The 18,499-nt window shown below is 39.2% G+C and overlaps 2 protein-coding genes and 1 long non-coding RNA gene across 4 annotated transcripts; 2 read left to right on the plus strand and 1 right to left on the minus strand.

Moving 5' to 3' along the window:
- Window positions 1-332: 332 nt before the first annotated feature.
- Window positions 333-2,644, plus strand: Syx13 (syntaxin 13). 2 transcript variants are annotated; one of them, XM_015175846.3, is made up of 3 exons: window positions 333-470; window positions 814-1,631; window positions 1,851-2,644. In XM_015175846.3, the coding sequence occupies exons 2-3, from the start codon at window positions 971-973 to the stop codon at window positions 2,024-2,026; spliced, it is 837 nt and encodes a 278-aa protein (XP_015031332.1). In that variant the 5' UTR covers window positions 333-470; window positions 814-970; the 3' UTR covers window positions 2,027-2,644. The 2 variants fall into 2 exon arrangements, with proteins under 2 accessions (XP_015031332.1, XP_002047469.1); XM_002047433.4 differs by having other exon boundaries at window positions 361-535.
- Window positions 2,645-2,762: 118 nt separating this feature from the next.
- On the plus strand, window positions 2,763-14,841 carry LOC6624457 (uncharacterized). Its single transcript, XM_002047434.4, has 3 exons — window positions 2,763-2,941; window positions 3,007-3,253; window positions 14,722-14,841. Exons 1-2 carry the CDS (start codon window positions 2,848-2,850, stop codon window positions 3,234-3,236), a joined length of 324 nt encoding a protein of 107 aa, XP_002047470.1. The 5' UTR covers window positions 2,763-2,847; the 3' UTR covers window positions 3,237-3,253; window positions 14,722-14,841.
- On the minus strand, window positions 11,119-11,969 carry LOC116650734 (uncharacterized). Its single transcript, XR_004303781.2, has 3 exons — window positions 11,554-11,969; window positions 11,370-11,500; window positions 11,119-11,308 (listed from the first exon to the last, which is right to left on the minus strand). It is a non-coding gene; the product is annotated as an uncharacterized lncRNA (long non-coding RNA).
- Window positions 14,842-18,499: the final 3,658 nt, after the last annotated feature.

The following is an 18,499-nucleotide window of genomic DNA, read 5'->3' on the forward strand; positions in this document are numbered from 1 at the left end:
GCCAATGTAAACTAGAACCTGTCATGGAATAAGGTTTATTTCGGGTGTTCATGATGGGCATGAGAAATCGTTATCGATATAAGGTAAAAGAGCTGGACATGAGCTCTAAAAACGGTCTTGCATGAGTACGGATTGCCCAAGTTCGTCGACCATCTCTTATTTAAGTCAAGAACAGTAACTTCATTGGAAGCATTTACAAATTGCGCTTAAAAAGAGAACATTTAAGGAATACCATTAACTGTTTGGAAGGGGGTAAGTTTCGCGCGCCAATTTTTGCTTATCAATGTTTTCAGTGCTGTCTAATTTTTTCTGTGTGTAGGGCTGCAAAGCTTCGATAAATACGCAAATGCGTATCGCAATTATCGATATCAAGTTCTGTCTTTGTGTGTAGTGCAGTGAAAGGCTTGCGCACTGGGCAAATTAGTTAAAAAGAAACTGGAAATCAACTCGCCCACTGAAGTAAATCCTAGGTAACTTATACTAATAATTGGAAGCCATATAGCTGCTGGCACCCAAAGGCAAAGTCAGACCATCGGTACGTGTGTAAACTGTCTGTGCGCGTGTGTGTGTGTTTTGGTATTGCTGTGAGCCCGCATACACACACATGCCTTCATATATACACACACCAGTACATATGTTTGTATGCATGTTGGTCATATGTTAGCATGTCTGATAAACTCTCTGTTGAAGTGAATCATTTGTTTGGCTCCAGTTCGAGTTTGTTTGTTTGTGTAATGCGAAGCGCATTAGTTTGTAGATAGTTGCGGTCTTTGTGCCCTCACATAGCTAAAGTAAAGCACTCTACATTCGCAGACAGTCGCGTCATAGAACCCAACGACCACGCACCACCCACAAAAAAACAACGAAGAAACACCAAAGACAGTTTTGTACAACCGACACAGAGTGCTAGAGTGACCAGGCGCTAGCACACACATACACATAGTACTAGAGTGACCAGACAGCAATAATCATGGCGCAGGCATTGAACAATCCAGCCGGTGGCACGCATCGCGATTATGGTGCTACATCCAGTGCCACGCCCGAGGTGAGCTTTGCGGCTGCCTCCAGTGGCAATTCCGGCTTCAGTCCCACAGAGTTCGTGTCGCTGAGCGAGGATATTGGCCACAATATCACATCGATACACAGCAGCACCAAGCAGCTGGAGAAGCAGCTAAAACTCATAGGCACTGCCAAGGATTTGTCGGCATTGCGCGAGAAGATACACAGCATTAATACGAAGAGCAATGCGCGCGTCCAGACGACCAGTCAGGATTTGCAGCGACTGCAGGCGGTGGTGCGTCATGGTGATCGCCAGCAGAAGCTGCAGCTGGACAAGCTCACCCAGGGATTTCAAGACGTTGTCGAGAAATACTCAATGCTGCAGAAGCGCATATCGCAGGCAACGCGACAAAGCTATCAGCTGGCCGCCGAGGCTGAGCGTGAGTCTGTCATGTCGGCCAGAACGGAGCTGCTGCAGCAGCAGCGCCAGGATCAAAACGAACTGGAGCAGCAGCATTCTATGCTCGTCGAGCGTCAGCGCCAAGTCGAACTAATTGAGGCCGATATACTCGATGTAAATGCCATTATGAACAAGCTAAGTACTATGGTGGTTGAGCAGCGAGCGGTGGTGGGTGAGTAAAAAATTGCATTACTTTCAAATTACGATATTGATAATGGAGCACTATATCGTATATCGGCAAAATTTAAACAAGTTTCGATAACAGTTGTGCAGCTAAACGATCAGCTATCGATAACAGTGCCTAAATCATAGAGGGGAATATCATTATCGTATCGAACCATCATAAATACAGATTTCAAATATTGAATTTAAATATCATTCCATATCGCAGATAACATGGAAACGCTTATTGATCGGACGGCCGCTGACGTGGAGGAGGGACGCAGTGAGCTGCAAAAGGCGGCTGCCAGTCGTAATAGCCACCGCCGTAAGATATTGATACTTTTAGTGATTGCTGTGATAATAGGATTAGTTGTAACTGGCATTATAGTCGGCAAATTGAGTTAATTGTTTTATAGATATATCTATATATATATATGCGTGTGTGTGTTTGTGTGTATATATATCTATATACATATATGCACATTACGTACATACACATAAAATAATTAACTAAAGTTTTGTAAAACTATTTTTATAAAAAATAATGCATTAATCACAAAGTGAGTAAACGCGCGCGCCAAGCGAGCAAAGACAAAACAGCAAAAAATTAAATACAAATACGAGTTTAAATCCGAAACGCGTTGTAGATTGTAGTTATGTGTATGAACAACAAAAATTATAAATATAAATTTAAATATATGTAAAAGAAATGGAACAGTTTAAAATAACACAATAACAATTTCAAATATTCAACGCTTTTAAATGTTAAATTATTTCCTGTTAAACAAAATATCAAAACAATAATTTGCGTATTGCATTGAATGTACAATTTGTTTTTGTAGTTAAGCGATTAAATAATATACTACGTTGAATAAACTCGGTTGATTGCTTATCGGTCTATATGCTTAAGACATTAAAAAAACATTTATATATAATCTGATTGATTTTATACATATATTTAATTAACCAAAGCCATTTAACTCGTAGTCCGAATTTAAATAAAAGCGCGATGATTAAAAACAATTTAATGAGCTTAAATGAGGAGCACGCTGTGGAGTAAACTAATGTAAGGGTTCATGTTATTACATTTGCGTTAACAGAATATTAAGAATGACTATCGACCGACCTCCACAAATTATCGGGCGTCAGCTGTTAAAAATTTGCGAAACGTGCTTTTGTTTGCAAGAACTTAAATCGCTTAAATTTAGTTTATTAGTACTATTAAAATGCCACAAGGTAAATTTAAAAAAGCCAAATTACCTGCTGCCATACAGAACAAGAAGAAGCAGCAGAAACAAGCAGCCTTCACACGCAGAGCAAGTGAGTAGCGCACTTTGGCAACAGGTTGCAATTGCTTACATGCGGCATTTTCATATATCTTGCAGATGCTCCCATACAAGCCAAGAAGGGAAAATTTAACGAAACCCAGAAAATCAAGGCGGTCATTTCCAAATCAGTTAATAAATGTGTCGAAAGCGAGCTGCGTTCGCGTGCACACGAAGGTTACATACAGCTAAGCAAAGCCCAAGAGGCGGTCGCCAAGCATCATTCGACGCAGGCCGCAGCCGCGGCAGCGGCAGCGACAGCCGCCAGCACAGACAAAGCGCGGGAATAGTCTTATATGAAAAACAGGTGTGTTTAATTCTTATTAGCTAAAGGATGCTTATATTAGTTGTATAGACAGAGTGGAACGATAAGGCCAGTCGGTCCGTCTTTTCTCAATTAACCAGATAATTGCTATTCAAATCTTATTCCTTTTATGAAAACGTTTTTCTTTTTTAAGATATATTGACCAAAGTTAACGTTATTTTGTTATATAGACTATCATCGGACTACTGTATCATAGGAGAGAAATCGATTCAAAGTTAAATTTGCTTGTGCTTAGTTTTGATTAATCCCAACTAAACCTAGCATTTACAAGCTTTTCGATACTTTTTGGATAAAAGATTTTTATCAGACTAGCTTTATTCAAAAATTAATGAAATGAGCTGTGCTTGGACAACTTTTTTATTTTTCTAGATATCTTGATCAAACTAATTTTCCAACGTATCTGATAAATATCTAACCAGAAGGCCTTAAGTATTGTTTACTAGAAGCGCGTTATTTTAAACATAATTATAAGCCATATGCTGAGTATTTATTCTTTCAAGTGTTGCCGTCTTTCATGACTGTCAAAGGAATGGGATTTGTCCGTTTATTATCTTCTTGAGGCAGATATGGTTAGATCAACTTGGCATTGCTAGGCAATAAATATGCTTTAAAGAGTTGGTGTTTTATGGGCCAAATGGTTTTATACGCTTTCTATACTCATTTCCAATGGGGCTCGACATGCAAAGAGGAATGCAGTGGGCTGCATCCCATCAAACTCGATTGCAAACAGCGAGTGGTGTTGTAATTGCAGGCTGAGTGCAGTTCATTTGCATGCTGTTGAATATGCAAAGGACACTTCAATTTTCGCAGCATAAAACTAAAAACGTAAAACGTTCAAAAACCCGCCGCATCCACCTGCGCAACTGGTCCGCACACCTGGGCGCTGTCGCCGTGTGAGCTAGCGCTCATTTGCATGCGATTGACTGGGGAATGGAAGGGCATGAGGTACGGAATCAAAGTGCAATACGAATCAGCATAGAAAAACAAAGACAACAACCAATTGACAGCGGATTTTTGCGTTATTCCATGCGGGGAGAGGGCTAATTAAAAGCGCATCAAAAGCGCCAAATTTGCATAGCAAACGAAACGAAACGTTGCAAAAATTAAATAAAAATTTGTTAGTTTCCCAATTTCTTTGTTTTTGCTTTTCTCTTTTACTTTTCACTTTTCATTCTGCCAATGTCGAAAAAGTTTCTTTTGATGAGCTGAGGACGGGCGTGGAGAGTTTGAAGCAAGCAACACGCCCAATAAATGTCAGCGCACAAAACTTTGTTACCAAACTATTTTTATAATTAAACAAACACAAACTAATTGCGATAAGTAGCAAAATGACTTGGCAATTTGTGAAACATTCCTTCTGCAGCCTGCGGCTCATAAATTACCCAAATGTCAAAGTTGCATGTTGCAGACGCATGTTGTTGTCGTTGTAGTTATTGTTGTGCCGGTTGGTCACTGATTCCTGATTTTCCTTTTTGTGTAGCTGCACAATTAATCCAACTTTTTCACTTTTATTCATTATTTCATATAACTTGAGAAAGTCCTTGTTTTGGTATTGGGTACAATTTTCAATTTCCTTAGCTATGATGTCCCCAAGTTGACAGGCAGTCGAAAGTATTGTTAATGTTGGTTCATTTGAATTGTCATGGAGATCCAGTGGAGCCATCCATGCTGATCTTAATCTCTTCTTACAGCCCATAGCAAAATCATTATTTTTGTCTTCTAAGATTGCTCATGTGGTTCTATAGAGGAAGATACTGGCATTGATAAAAGATAAAAGGTATTGCTTTATAACAATTCTCCAGACATGTCTCAATAACATATTTTTTCGCTATGATAGGTTTGTTCAAATTTTGGCCAGAAATCTAGTTTCTCTAGTTTCTCAACAACAGCACGTATACATGTCAACTCATTTATTTGCTCTTTGTCAACTAAATCCATCCACATTTTCCCTAATGTCTTGACGTTCATTATGTTCTTTGCAATTTTAAGTTTTACGAATCTTTTGCTCAGTTCCAAGTTTGTTGGCACAACAAGCAAATTTCAAATTAAGAAATATCTTATGAGCCAGGTTTTTCATGATTTGTTCCCATTTGGTCAAGTTATCTCGTCGTAATAACAAGTTTGCCCATCCTACTCACTTATCACATATGTTTATATAACCGGACTGTTATTTATGGCTCGCATGGGTCGCGAATAAAGTTTTATTTAAAAGTACTTTTAAGCTAATCTGGACTATATGTGTAAATCGAATTAGGTGTCACTAGAATTAGAGATATTAAGCGGCAGTATTCTAAATTGTATATGTAGGTCATAAATGCGACATAAAACTGCAGTTCGCATATCTGAAGGAAAAGGAAAAGCTCTCGCAAACTAAACGCATCAAATTCATCAGATTGAATCCGCTTATGGAACCAATTGATCAGTTTCTGACGCACTTGATTATCTTTCAGAAATTTTAAGCTAAAATGTGATTGACATTTTGCATTACAATTGATGGATACTGCATTTGGGTAGCTGTTTGATTGATTTACTACTGCTCTGCTCTCTCACAAGGCTTAAGGTCTGCACTTTAAAATAATAGGACACCCATGCACACAGCTGTGCCCAGGCGTTTGTCACACATCAGCACAAAGGATAATGAGCATTACAAAAGCGGAAATCACACGATCAAACATCCTTTACAAGTTTTTTTTTTTCATTTAAAATATATTTGCCCGCTACGCTTTACGCCCGAATGTGTGCCTTGAGCAGGCAGCACAACAACAACATGAAATGGAATAAATGTGGAAAAAAAAACTATTTGAATATCGACGTGTGGCCATTGTCCACTGTGCCCAGTCTGGAATGTACAGCCGGGCCTACCTGCGGCTGCCTCATTGTGTGCGAGGCGCGCATGTAAATTTGTCCAACTGGATGCAAAGACAAACACTTGAAACGTTGAAAGGACAAATGGACAAACGGCCGCCAGTTTGTGGCCACCTGCGGCATTTATTATTATTTTTTTCTCTTTCTGTTTTTGCATACAATCGCGACTGGGCCAAGAAATATGTGTGTCTGCGTGTGTGTGTCTGTGTCGGAAATTTGATTTATTTGACAATGGCAACGGCATTTAAATGCAGTTTTTCGGTTAAGGCCAACATTAAATTTGTACTTTTTCCTATTCTATTTTGTAGTTCATTTCATGTAAATGCTTGTCCCGAAAATAAGCTATCTGATGGACTCTAGCCTAAAACTGAAGCGGCTGAGAAGGGATGCTGCCTGAAGGGATTGCCTTATAAAGTGCCCATGGAAAAGATTTCGAATTGGGCTGCAGTTGATGATTGTATTGTTGTTTTTTATATATCTATTTAGAATTATATTCACATTCTGTTGATTTTCACACATTTTGAATTCACACTCCCATACAGTTTGCTTCAGTTTAATTGTTCGGTTTAATTACTTTCACATTGGTCCTTTCTGTGAAATGTATATGGCAAGGCATTTAAAATGCACGCTTAGCCATTGTTTAAATTTTAATACATATATGTTTTATGTAGCGCAACGGCGTTGATATCAAATTGTATCTACAACTTCAATTTAATTATAAGCCACGCACGGCTCATCAAAAAATTCTGCAGCAACCGTGTTGCAGGTGCAAATGCAGAACTTTACAGTCCGCATCGTCGTCGTCGCCACTCGCTAGCCGTCAGTCCTGAGCGATCCCAGCACATTTTCGGTTCCACATTATTATTATCCACGCTTTGTGGCCCGGCCTCGGTCCCCATTGCCGTCTCCGTCTCCGCGTCCATTCCCCTCCCGCTTTGGTCTGGTCAGGTTGGTCGACTTTGCCGCTTATTGAACGGCTCGACCGCGCTACAATTCATTTGCAAAGCGTATCCAAAAATGTTGATGGGATTATTATATGTTGCTGTTGAATGTTGGACTGCAGGTGGAATCCCAATATACCTGTATGCGTGTGTGTGTGTGTGTGTGTGTGTGTGTAGGTCTTTATCTTTTTAATGTCGTGGATTGCTTTGTGTTTTGCTTAAAGCATTAATTTATGTATTAAAAGTTAGAAATCCGTGTGGACAGGTGAATTTCAGTGCCCCTGCGTATTGTATACATGCATATTTCTGTGGCAGTCATGCTACAAATATATAATTTGGTATTGCTGCCAGTGAAATTGTTGATTATGTATGGAGTTGGTAATTTAAGGACAGGTGAGGCAAGTTCAAGCGAACGACGCCTGGGCATTCCTAAAGCGCGAGTGTGGGAAATAATCTTAGAACTTCTTGATGTAATCACTCGACGTTCAGTCAATAAAATTGACTTTTAAATAACTGCACACTTTGAATCTATAAATTGTATTCTCTACCCACCACACAGCTTAGATGTTATTTTCTGATTTCTTAGGTTTGTGCCTTAAGTTCATAAAATAATTTACAATTTTCTAAATTTGTGTTGCCCGAAGCAATCAGTAAACTCTAGTATTGAAGAGCTTACATATATGTTTTTAACTTCCGCCGGCTGCAAATTTAAACAAAAAATCGGAAGAAAAAAAAATCTGCTGGAAAAAGCGCGCACCGGATGTAAATGGGGCCCAGCTGCATGCCAAAATGCAATTGTCATCAATACGACGGCAACAACAATAACAGCAAGGACTACAAAGCCAATTCATAAAACAAAGGCGACCGACAACAACAACAGCAACAAAAGGCAAAAAAGCGAATTTCAATAACGGATGTAAATAAACCACAAAAGATCGATTACCTCCCCAGCGTGCGAGCAGCGGCAGGACTCACCTCACCTCACCTCACCTGCCTGCTGTCAGGATAACAGATGCGCGCACAGGTACAGCACACACAACTTTTATCTGGCATGCAAAAATATCAGTTAACTGCATAAACAACGCAACGCGAATAATATACAAGAAAAAACATTATTCAACTAAGAATTTAACATAAATGATGTGGAACCGCATAGTTATGAAACTCAATGTGCTTGACTATGAAATACCCTACAGTTTGCTTTAGTTTTGCGGCTTGATAAATAAGATTCGGATTGCCTTACATTATGGAAATCAAATAAACCCTTGTGCATACCCAATCTAATCAATATGAAACAGGGTATAAACAGCTGTCCCGCCGACAAAAAATCCTGCGTGTTGCTTAAAAAAAAGTGCCAAGTTGAAATTTATTTAAGCTGTTAAAGAAAAAAAAACGCAGCAGCCGCAGGCGCAGGCAGCGTCGGCCACTCGTTAAGCTGGACAACAACAAGAACAACAACAACAACAAAAGCTCATTAAGGTATTGCACCTGGTGCATCTGGAAGACGAGAGCTAAAACTGAAATTGAAACTGAAACTGGTCGCGGGTTGTGCGCCTGCGCAGAGATCGGCTGCCTTGGCGCTGTGGGGCAATATTATGGATATATATATATAAATGAGATAAAACTGCGGGCAGGGAGCATCCAGCATAAATGTGTTGATATTATTACGGTAAACAGTCTGATGCATTTTAAATTGAATTTAAGATCAACTCTCCACTCTCTCTAATTCGGCTCGGAAAGTGGTCCATAATGGGACGCACTGTGTCGTCATCAAGCTGATGACCCAGCGATTTAGCTGAAATGGTTTATTGAAAAGCCATCAGCTCTGAATGGGTAAAAGTTTGCACAGCGTTGATTATAATACTTAAACTTATATGTGTTGTTAGCCATAGTGACCCATTTACTGGCTGGCCAATTGTTGTAAAGGGCCAATTCCTTGGAACAACAACCATAATTCAAAAGTCAGCACTGCGCCTCATTGTAAATGCATTAACTCAAAAGAAACAGCCGTCTCAAGGTGTAAAGAAAAAGGTGCTCGGCCGACAAAGAGACCAGCTCAGAACGCCTACAGATGCACAATGCCTCAATAGAAACAGTTGCACACAAAACCAAATTGCCAGCATTGTAGCAAGGACGAAGCGCATTAATCATGAAACAAAAAATGTTGCTCCGGCATACACCATATACATATAGTATATGACCAGGGCCATAAATGTCTCCAATGCTTTAATAAAGTAAGCAATGCGAATGTTTCATTGCAAGCAGCTGAAAAGAAAAAAAAAGAAAAAAAAAATACAAACACATGCACAGGCAGCATCCGTGCTGGCCGAGTCCTTGCGGTCAAGATTGGGAAACAATGGTCGAGGGTCGAGGCAAAAGTCATTTGAGATTCATTAAAGAAAAATTACACGACGTTTTGTGGAGCAATTACCAGGTGTAAAAATGCTCAAGGGCGTGGACTAATTATTCGACTCGGCTCAACTTGCGAAATGCTCCATGCAGGACTCTCTGGGCGCATGCATGACAAATGCAAGGGGCAGGACTCGGCCCATGGACGTAGTTTCACTTTGGTTCCTCGTAATCAAATCCAGAGTCCCAGCGTGCGCTGTAATTTTGTGCGTCTTTTGTCCGTTTGTTATCCAATTGTTGTGCAGCCTTTGTCGGAAGTTTTATTGAAAAGCATCGACTATTGGTATCGAGCAGCTATGTTCTGATTCCTTTGGTCGGGCTCGACGTATTGTCAATTGTGCGTCGCTACTGAAGCGTTATTAATGTTGGTCGGTCACTGGCCAAAAGTAGATTTCGAGTACTGTGCCGCTTGATTTGTGCGGCGGAGTATTTGATTTGACAGCTGAAAATACGTGGAAAACTATTGGTAGTGGGAGACTCTTGGTCTGATGATTAATTAACAGTCGGTAACGCATTTTTCAATGTTAAAAAAAAAAGAATCAAATATATATTATGATATGTATATCTGGTCTAAGCAATTACATATGCATAATAAGCATCTAACAATATACCAGGCTAAGATTTGATTCAATTAAAGAGACCTAGGAGTCTGTCTATAAGAAAGTCTCCTATAATGAAATACACCTTGATATAGTTGAAAGTATTTGATATTTAATTATTCAATAATTAATTTCATAAAAGTATTTAAGTTTGTTTTTTTTTTTTATATATTTAATTCATCTATAATTTATTATTTTATCTTTACCTCCTTTGTGTTTGCGACTGACTGTGTTGGGGACAAAAAAATATTTATATAATATTTTAATTTTGTATATTTCGTAACTCGGCATATTTGTAATATGTCTGCTTTTCTTAAATTTGTCTTGTCTAAATTTGTCGTTCATATATATTTTGAATATTTGTATACCCTGTAACCATTGAAAATTGGCAAGACTTCTCTGAATCTAAAAAGTAAATGTATATATTTGATATTAGCATGCGTTTGTCCGTCTAAAACTGTTCGATGTATGAATGTTAATTAACTGTTTGCTGAGCGTAATATTGTCTGTGAGGCATAAACGGCAAATATTTTCCCGTATAGTTCTGAAGTTTATGTACATGTTACCGCAGCTGCTTAAAGGATATCAGGTAGTCGGTCACACACTCGTTAAACGTTTATTTTACTCTTTACCTGACTTAAACACGCTTCTTTCTCGATTATTATCTTTGCAAATGATTTCTTGGCTTAGGCCTGATGCCCACATGCACTCAATTTACCCTTTGCCTTTGACAAATATCGACGAATCGCTTATAATCGTTTTGCCTAGCATAAACTTATCGAGAATCCATCTAAATTTTGCACATGCCAAAGGTGCTTTGTGCATGGCAAATGCAAAACACTTAACTGGGCCCAGACCACCGACTATTAGGGACTGCCGCTATCGTATCAGCCGGCACATCAGCAGGCAGCTCGAAGGCAGCTATGGGCCATTTCCGAAACTAAGTGTTGGGTTGTTCCTGTCTTTCGGGCCACCACTTCCTTGGCATTGTGGTTGAGCACGGGAGGTGTATTCAATATATATATATATACATATTTTTATTTATTTTGGCAAGCGTCTCATGTGACAACGCGTTGCACAGAGGAAATAGGTGTATATGTTGTGGTTGATTCAGGCTGGCTGCCATAAACAGGATACCTGTACCTTGGAGTGGGAGGCGAGGGATGCTGTTGCTGCCGTAAGCTGATACGAGCACGTTGGGAGCGCGCAATTTTGGCATTAGTCTAAAATGCGGTCTGGCATTTAATTTCTATTTCAACATTTCATTGAAATTTGAGCGTTTACCACAGGTGTGCAGGGCAACAGGGGATACGGTAACCTCTGGAAATAACAGGGAGATAGAGGGCTGAGAACTGGGACTTGGCAGCGCCGTTGCAGGTTTTTTCCTTGCATTTGTTTGCTCTTCCTTGGTCATGCTATTCAGTTAGGTGTATTTACTGTTAGTCCATCGCTTATATATTTATTTTACCTTTGAGAATTTCAGCTCAAATTGTGCGTGCTATACACAGTTGACATGTCAGGTCGGGGCAGGTCTGCGACTTCTGGGGCTTACCTGTGGGCCACTCGCTCTTGGCGCTCCTTAAAATGTCAAATGTCCTGGCAGCGGGAACGTCACATGTGGCGTTTGCTGCTAATGGAAATTGTGGCAAGCAACTGACGCACGACGACTTCCTGCCATGTAACTGGAAATTTATGCTAAAAAGCTGTTACTTAGGCGTTTCTTGTGGAAGGATGTGGGTGGGCATGGCGGGTGTTATCATCAGACATTTTTGGAGGCCTTTTGGCCTCTGGTTATTTGTGTGAAAAGAAAAAACAAATTTTTGTTATTTTACTCCAAGGGTATAATTACTTTGTGAGAATGATTGGAACTTCAAAGAAATATTCTTTTAAGGGAAATAATAAACGATTATATATTCCATAGGATTTTGAAATGTGTTACGATCAAAAGAAATAGTATATTGCTATATAACGTTTCTATTCTTGACTATCACCAAATCAATTTAAAAACTCGATTGTATTACTCTGATAATTGAACGCACTTAAAAATCGAATCAAGAGTATATGTAACAGGCCGTTTTGTCATCTCTATTGGATTGAGAAGCCCTCAAAGAGGTGTTTCTGACACTAGATAGCTTCTGATTGTAATATTTTAACTTGTTTTAGTGGAACAGCTTTTCAATTAGACTAAATCTCTTCCATAATCAAGCACTTACGCACAATGCAAGTGTATTAACATTTCGTTTTGGCCGTGGAAATGTATCTGTTTTTCCTTGGTGAATCCCAGCTCGTGTATGATCTGTGCGTCCTATTCTGTTGGCCTGCGGCACGTGGCATGTTTTTGCCTCAAGTTCACACTTAACAAACAACTGTACAGAAGGCTGGGGCTGCCCTTTGGCCTATGCGTTGGTTGGTGGCGCTGGTTTGCTTTTTGTCTGTTCGAGTCTCCATCGCATAATTTTTCACTTGTATCCTTTTGTGTATGTATTCCTTGGTGTTGCACACATGCAAAGCACAAGGCTTTTATATTTGTATGTGCCTTTATTTTGTGTGTGTGTGTGTGTGTGTTTTTTTTTGCTTTGTACACACCCACATGGGCCTTTCCATTTCAATCCTTACGTGTGTGTGTGTGTCCGTTTCGACTGTTGATAAATTTGCTTAGATTATTATCCTGGTGCGGTCTGCTTTCTGGCGTTATCTTGTGCAGTAATTAGTCTCGAGCTTGTTTGCGCCGCATTTACACAAAATGCTTTTTACGGCGCCACACGCACAGGACTCCACAAACAAAACAGGAAGTTAGACGGGGTCTGCCTGATAATGTACAATAGAGCTCAGAATACATTTATTCTTGTTGGACTTTCGTGTGAGTCGACTGTGAGTTAAGAGCGGTTGGAGGTAGGCTAAGCAAATTGCTTTCCATGTGAGGATTGCCTGAGTAATGCTTAAATGCAAGCCGCTTGCTGAATTAAAAGTTGGATAAGTGTAAATTAACTCGTTTAAAACTCCTTTTTGAAATGTTTATTAAGAAATCTTATTTCGATAAGAGTTTCTCATTACTTCTGAATACGGTGGGACAACTTTAGTTATAGAAGAACTTATCCGAAGAAATGAAGTATTGATGCGCTTTTCTTTGTAAATAATAACAGCTAGAGATGAATCGGCACCTTATCTTATAGAGGGTTGAGGTCGAATTTTCCGGAAGCTTCAGTTATACTTTTTACTGTCTAGCTTCTGTGGCTTGGGCCTTGCGATGATCACCAATCAGTCAGGGAAATAAACTCTATGCAGATTACTTAAAAGGTTTCCTTTCGACCAAAAAGAAATGCAATTCAATTTAACACGCTGATTTATTTAAATATAGGTACTCATCGCGATCCCTGCGGAAGTTATCAGAAAAATGGGCGGCTAATCTAATAGTTGATATGATAATCAACCTACCAACATGTACGTTTTGTCTTAACAATTCCTGCTCTTCTTTCCAAAGAACTTTGCCGTCAAAGGACTTGTCCTGCCATAGATCATTGTAGAACAAAGGGCGGCAACCTCAAAATATTTGCAATGCTGCCCAGCAGTATAATAACTAAATCTTTGTTAGGTTCTAGTAAACATGTTGCAACATGCGTTAAGACGCTTAAGCCCAGCTCGTTGTGCCTAAGCCGTGGGATTAAATTGGATCAAGGAGTTGCCGAAAATGTGCCTTAAAGGTAAAAGGTGAAATTTTCTGCTGGGGCGTTTTTTTTTACGGGAATTGATCCCTTTTTTGCCGTTGGCTGTAGGTGTAGACCGCATAATTTTGCACTCAATAGTAAATAGAAACCTCAAACCAAGGCAGGCGAGTTTTTTCGTCGCCCTGGCTAAGTCCATCAATCATTTCTTAGCCGGCCGTCAGGGCAGCCAGGCACATTAGCATTTATGAAGTTTGCCCGGTGAATTTTTTCGGTCTTAGCCGAACAAAAGGCTCATTCAGTGTTCGCCTGGCTGGTTGACTTTAATAAGATTTTCATAATTTCATGCGCTTGTGCATATTTGGAGTCAATTAATGTCAAAGTAGTTTGGAAGCGCTGCGCAATCGATCAAATTATAAATGCAGTGCCTCGGCAGGAGGAGAGGCGTTTAAATGTCTGCCGGATTATGTTGGTGCAATGAAATTATGGGGCAGTTTTTATATGCCATACATGAATATGAATGATGATGACTTGGGCCAATGTTATATGACCTTTTCCCCTGCATTATGCAACAAAAATGATGACTTTTCCTGGGTGTTGATGTTAGCGATAAGGTGGAAGGAAGGCTTTGTGGGAACAGTGACAACAGCTAATGATTAGACACTGCTGCATTTCTCATCAATTAGATATGCTCATGCTTAGTTAGTTAGATAGTTAAGATTCTTGGATAAGAATGTCGAAATACGTCAGTCAAATGAAACTAATCGAAAAGTGCATGGGAGGAAAGTTGGTTAAAGACTTTCAATGATCGAGTAAGTATTCAAATAATTTATTATAATAATAATCCAAATGCTAAACTCTTGCTCTTTACTCTAGTTTATCATATTGTTATTGTCTCATAAATTAATTTTCATTTTTTACTTTTGAATTATAAATGTTGTTAACTGATAATAATTATTTATTTATATTTACAGCTCTCACAATTGTTTGGCATTATTCTTTTTGGTTAACCCAACCATTTAAATCCCGTACACAAAACATTTCATTAACTAAATTAAAATAAAACCGGGATAACCCACAAACAGTCAAACGGATTTTGTTGGTATGTGTTTTTATATTAAAAGCGTCATTTTAAATGCCATTTCGTGTTATGCACTTAATCCAATTGTTGAGGCGTGTAAAAACGTCACGTTATCAAGTTGAACAATAATAATACAAAAAAAATTTAATAATAATAATAATAACCGACAAGGTAATTAGTTAGTTTATAATTTAATATAAACTGCTCATTTGTGAATTTAATTAATGTTTATATGCGCGTGTCAAAGTGGATTAAGGTCTAATTTAATAACCGACTAGTGAAATTGTGGAAAAAATCATCATGTATTTTATATAAATTCAATAAACAAAAGCATTATAAACAATTAGAGATAGCGACACCGGCAGCGATAAACTAAAAAGCGTTGAAATGTAGCTGCTAATGCAGTTTTTCCTGCGCCTGATTTATGACACGAACAGCACACAACTGTCGACTGTCAGGGATTGGATGGCTGGCTGCATATGATATGTTATGGATACTTAGACCGTCCAACATTTGTTGACACATGCTGCTGATGATACTCGGGGTAAACCACAGCAGCTACAACAAGTCACAAGAACGCCCACAGATGTCATTGAGAGCCGACTACTTTAAGGAGCTGTCAATTTCTTAGGATATTACTAAGGATAATGCATCCCTTGAATGTAATTTATGCATGTCAGCGCTGAAGTGGATATGTTATGCCTTGAGCCGCATCCACGCCTGCGCACAGCTGTGGCCGCGTGGCTGGCTTGTAACCTTAGACAACTCCCAATGCTCAGAGTAGGCTGTGCCTGGTTGGCCACGCCAAATGCCAAGTTAATCATATTGTTGACTGCAACTGCAACTAATTACAAATCAATTTGTATCAGCCCCGCTTAAAAAAACGAAACCAAAGCAAAGCAATTCCCCACAGGAAATGAATGCGGCCTGGCCTGGCCACAAACACCTGCCGTTTTATGTGGTCGCCACATTGACAAGTCTATTAAATGTTATAGTATGTGTGTTTTAGTATATATAGAATACTACTAATTTAAAGTGTAATTCCAAACAGCAAATGAAACCTATGTGCCATAAATCAGCGACTCCACTTTGAGGTGCAGTAACATAATAAACCCACAAACAGAGAAATATCCGTTTGAAGTGCGACTTTTATGTGCCTCCAAGTTGTAAGCAATGTCAGGATCGAGTCGATGTTTGCTCACACCAAAATCAGCTCACACCCGGCAATCAATAGATGGCTTGGCAACATGGTATGCTGCTCTGCAGACTTAGGGCACGCTACAATTGGCACTGCCCAGGAGGAGTTTTTTTCGCCTCTGCTGTAAAACCTGGTTCTCAATTGTGGATGCAGGACTATAGCAGAACAAACTGGTTCTCATGATAACGGCTAAATTTTTACCCACAATCTGTGAGACGCTTGGACTCTGCTCTCGGTTGTATCCTGCAGTATGCACAGGAAATTGGTCTGTGACTCAATTCACAAAAGACCAAACTGATATTCTTTACAGGAAAATATGAAGTACTCTAATTGAAAATGTGGACTCAAAATATTTTTCAGAGAGGAGCTCTGAGAAGAGAATGAGGAAGACAATACGGCTCCTTTTGCATCAGAGGGAGTTTTGGTGGGAGTTTTACATTCACATTCATTCACATTCATTAAAAACTGCGAAATGGCTGCCCGTCTTTGTGTAATAGGATCTGCACCTTGGATCTGGCTTAAATAGGCATTTATCTTATTCATACGCAACTAGGAGGTCAATTAAACTCCACGAAACTCCCGTAGCCAAATGTTTCATGCAACAGCCGGATAGGTGATAACTTTATGTAGGCTGGGAGCGGAAACTTTCCTTGAGGAGGAACGAGCTCATCATTTACCGTGTCGAAAATGGAAGATGGAACAGGGATCGGCAGCTTTTCGAAGGAGCTGACAACATAACTATCTTACTGTCTACTGAGCTAGTGTAGTATTTTAAGCAGAGATCTATTCTGTCTCCTAACCAACTGCACTCATCAGCACTATGGGGGAGATTCCATGGGACATATCATTATCATCATCAATCATCTCACACTGCCAATAGCAAACTCTTTCACAACACGACGAGATGGCGGACGAATGCGTAAGGATTGAATTGGATTGTCAACGGAACTTATTTTCACTTTACGGTCCGGAATTATGCCTTTGATATTCCTAAAAGATAAAATGTTCTTTGATTGATATACGCACATTTTAAAGGCCTATAATTTATCACAGTTTATATAATCTTATATTATATACGTGTTAAAATTCTAAGGCTGTTACCAGTCGAATAAAATAGCTTCCTCAACTTTCATCTCAAAAATGCTCCCTTGCCATTATTGGCACTTAAGTTTTAGGAATCCTTTTCTCAACATTACGACGCAAATAAGCACTTCAGCCTCGCTGCCTGGCCATTATGCCCGGAGGACTGAAGGCATTTGTATTCTAATTATGATTTCAATAGATTGTGCAAAATCAAAGAAGGCGTAATTCGCTCTCACCAGTCCGTCAAAGAGCGAAGAGCGTCTTTTAAACAATACCAAAGTCCCTTTAAGGCGGCAAATCAAATCAAAGAAATAACAAACAGCCAAAAAAATAATAATAAATAAAAAGGAGTACAAAATCTGGCCCTGAAACTACAAAAAATATGTGTAGCTGTGTGTGTATTGTGTGTGGACATATGTATGCCATTGTTGACAGGCTCAGACCGCAGACAAAAGGAGTTCTCTTTTTGTGTTAGCCTACAAAAGAAGCGGAAAAAGCGATCAAAGAGGCAAAGAGCTGCTAAAAAAAAAAAACAACAACAATAAATAATTGAAAGAAAGAATGCTGAACTCTGCGCCTTGTTCTTGAACAAAACGCGAGGCATCAACACACATCCCCTTGTGCCCAGCGTGCTCATACTACATGTGTGTTTGCGGATTCAGTTTGTGGCCAGCTTAGGACCGTACTCATCACCATCATCTGCTTTGGTTGCTAGGACGGGGCGGTGTCTTAAGCGCTTTAAGTGAAATTAAAACATTTCACACAGCAGGCGAGCGCCTTTAGTTGGCTGCTTGTTATGCAAACATTGCCACAGATTTTCGTATTTATTTTTGTAAAATACACTGCTAAAATTTGTTGGTGTTATTTAAACCAAATTGAAACTAGAGCTGTGTAGAAGAAAGAAATTCCGAACATCGACCTGCCCAATCCGAAACAGATCCTTTTCCAGTCCCGTTCCGAGGTTTTCTTTAGATGAATCCCGTTTCCAACCGAAATTTCTTTCTCCCTATGCGTAGTTTCATTTTCCCAGTTTTATTAAATAAACGTATTATAAACATGGTTGTTAAAATAAAATTTATATTCAAAAAACATTATGATTTACTGTTTTTAACATATGAGTTAAAATATTTTAATTTAATCAAAATACTACGTCAATTTTAAATTTATTAGTATTTTTAAGTTCCAACCGGTTTCTCATTGGATTCCTGTCCTTCTTGAGTTTGAAAGAGAAGTTTTTAAAGAAAAGTAATCCTGAAGTCTTGCTGTAGCGTAGTAGAATTAGGTTTTTTCTTTTTATAAGAATTATATTTGGCTAAGCACTTGGCTAATTTATTTAGGAGCAGTTTGCTGTTGTATGCGTTCTTTGAGTGCACTCACGCTCTCCTCAGAT

The sequence above is a fragment of the Drosophila virilis genome, chromosome 3 (assembly GCF_030788295.1).
Source record: "Drosophila virilis strain 15010-1051.87 chromosome 3, Dvir_AGI_RSII-ME, whole genome shotgun sequence".
NCBI classification, from domain to species: Eukaryota; Metazoa; Arthropoda; class Insecta; order Diptera; family Drosophilidae; genus Drosophila; species Drosophila virilis.

What these genes read in the sequence shown, in the direction of transcription:
- Syx13 (XM_015175846.3), top strand. Translation starts at nt 971, where the DNA reads ATGGCGCAGGCATTGAACAATCCAGCCGGTGGCACGCATCGCGATTAT. An exon ending in TGAGCAGCGAGCGGTGGTGG is followed by an intron (nt 1,632 to 1,850) that starts GTGAGTAAAAAA and finishes TCCATATCGCAG; the next exon opens with ATAACATGGAAACGCTTATT.
- LOC6624457 (XM_002047434.4), top strand. Translation starts at nt 2,848, where the DNA reads ATGCCACAAGGTAAATTTAAAAAAGCCAAATTACCTGCTGCCATACAG. An exon ending in AGCCTTCACACGCAGAGCAA is followed by an intron (nt 2,942 to 3,006) that starts GTGAGTAGCGCA and finishes TATATCTTGCAG; the next exon opens with ATGCTCCCATACAAGCCAAG.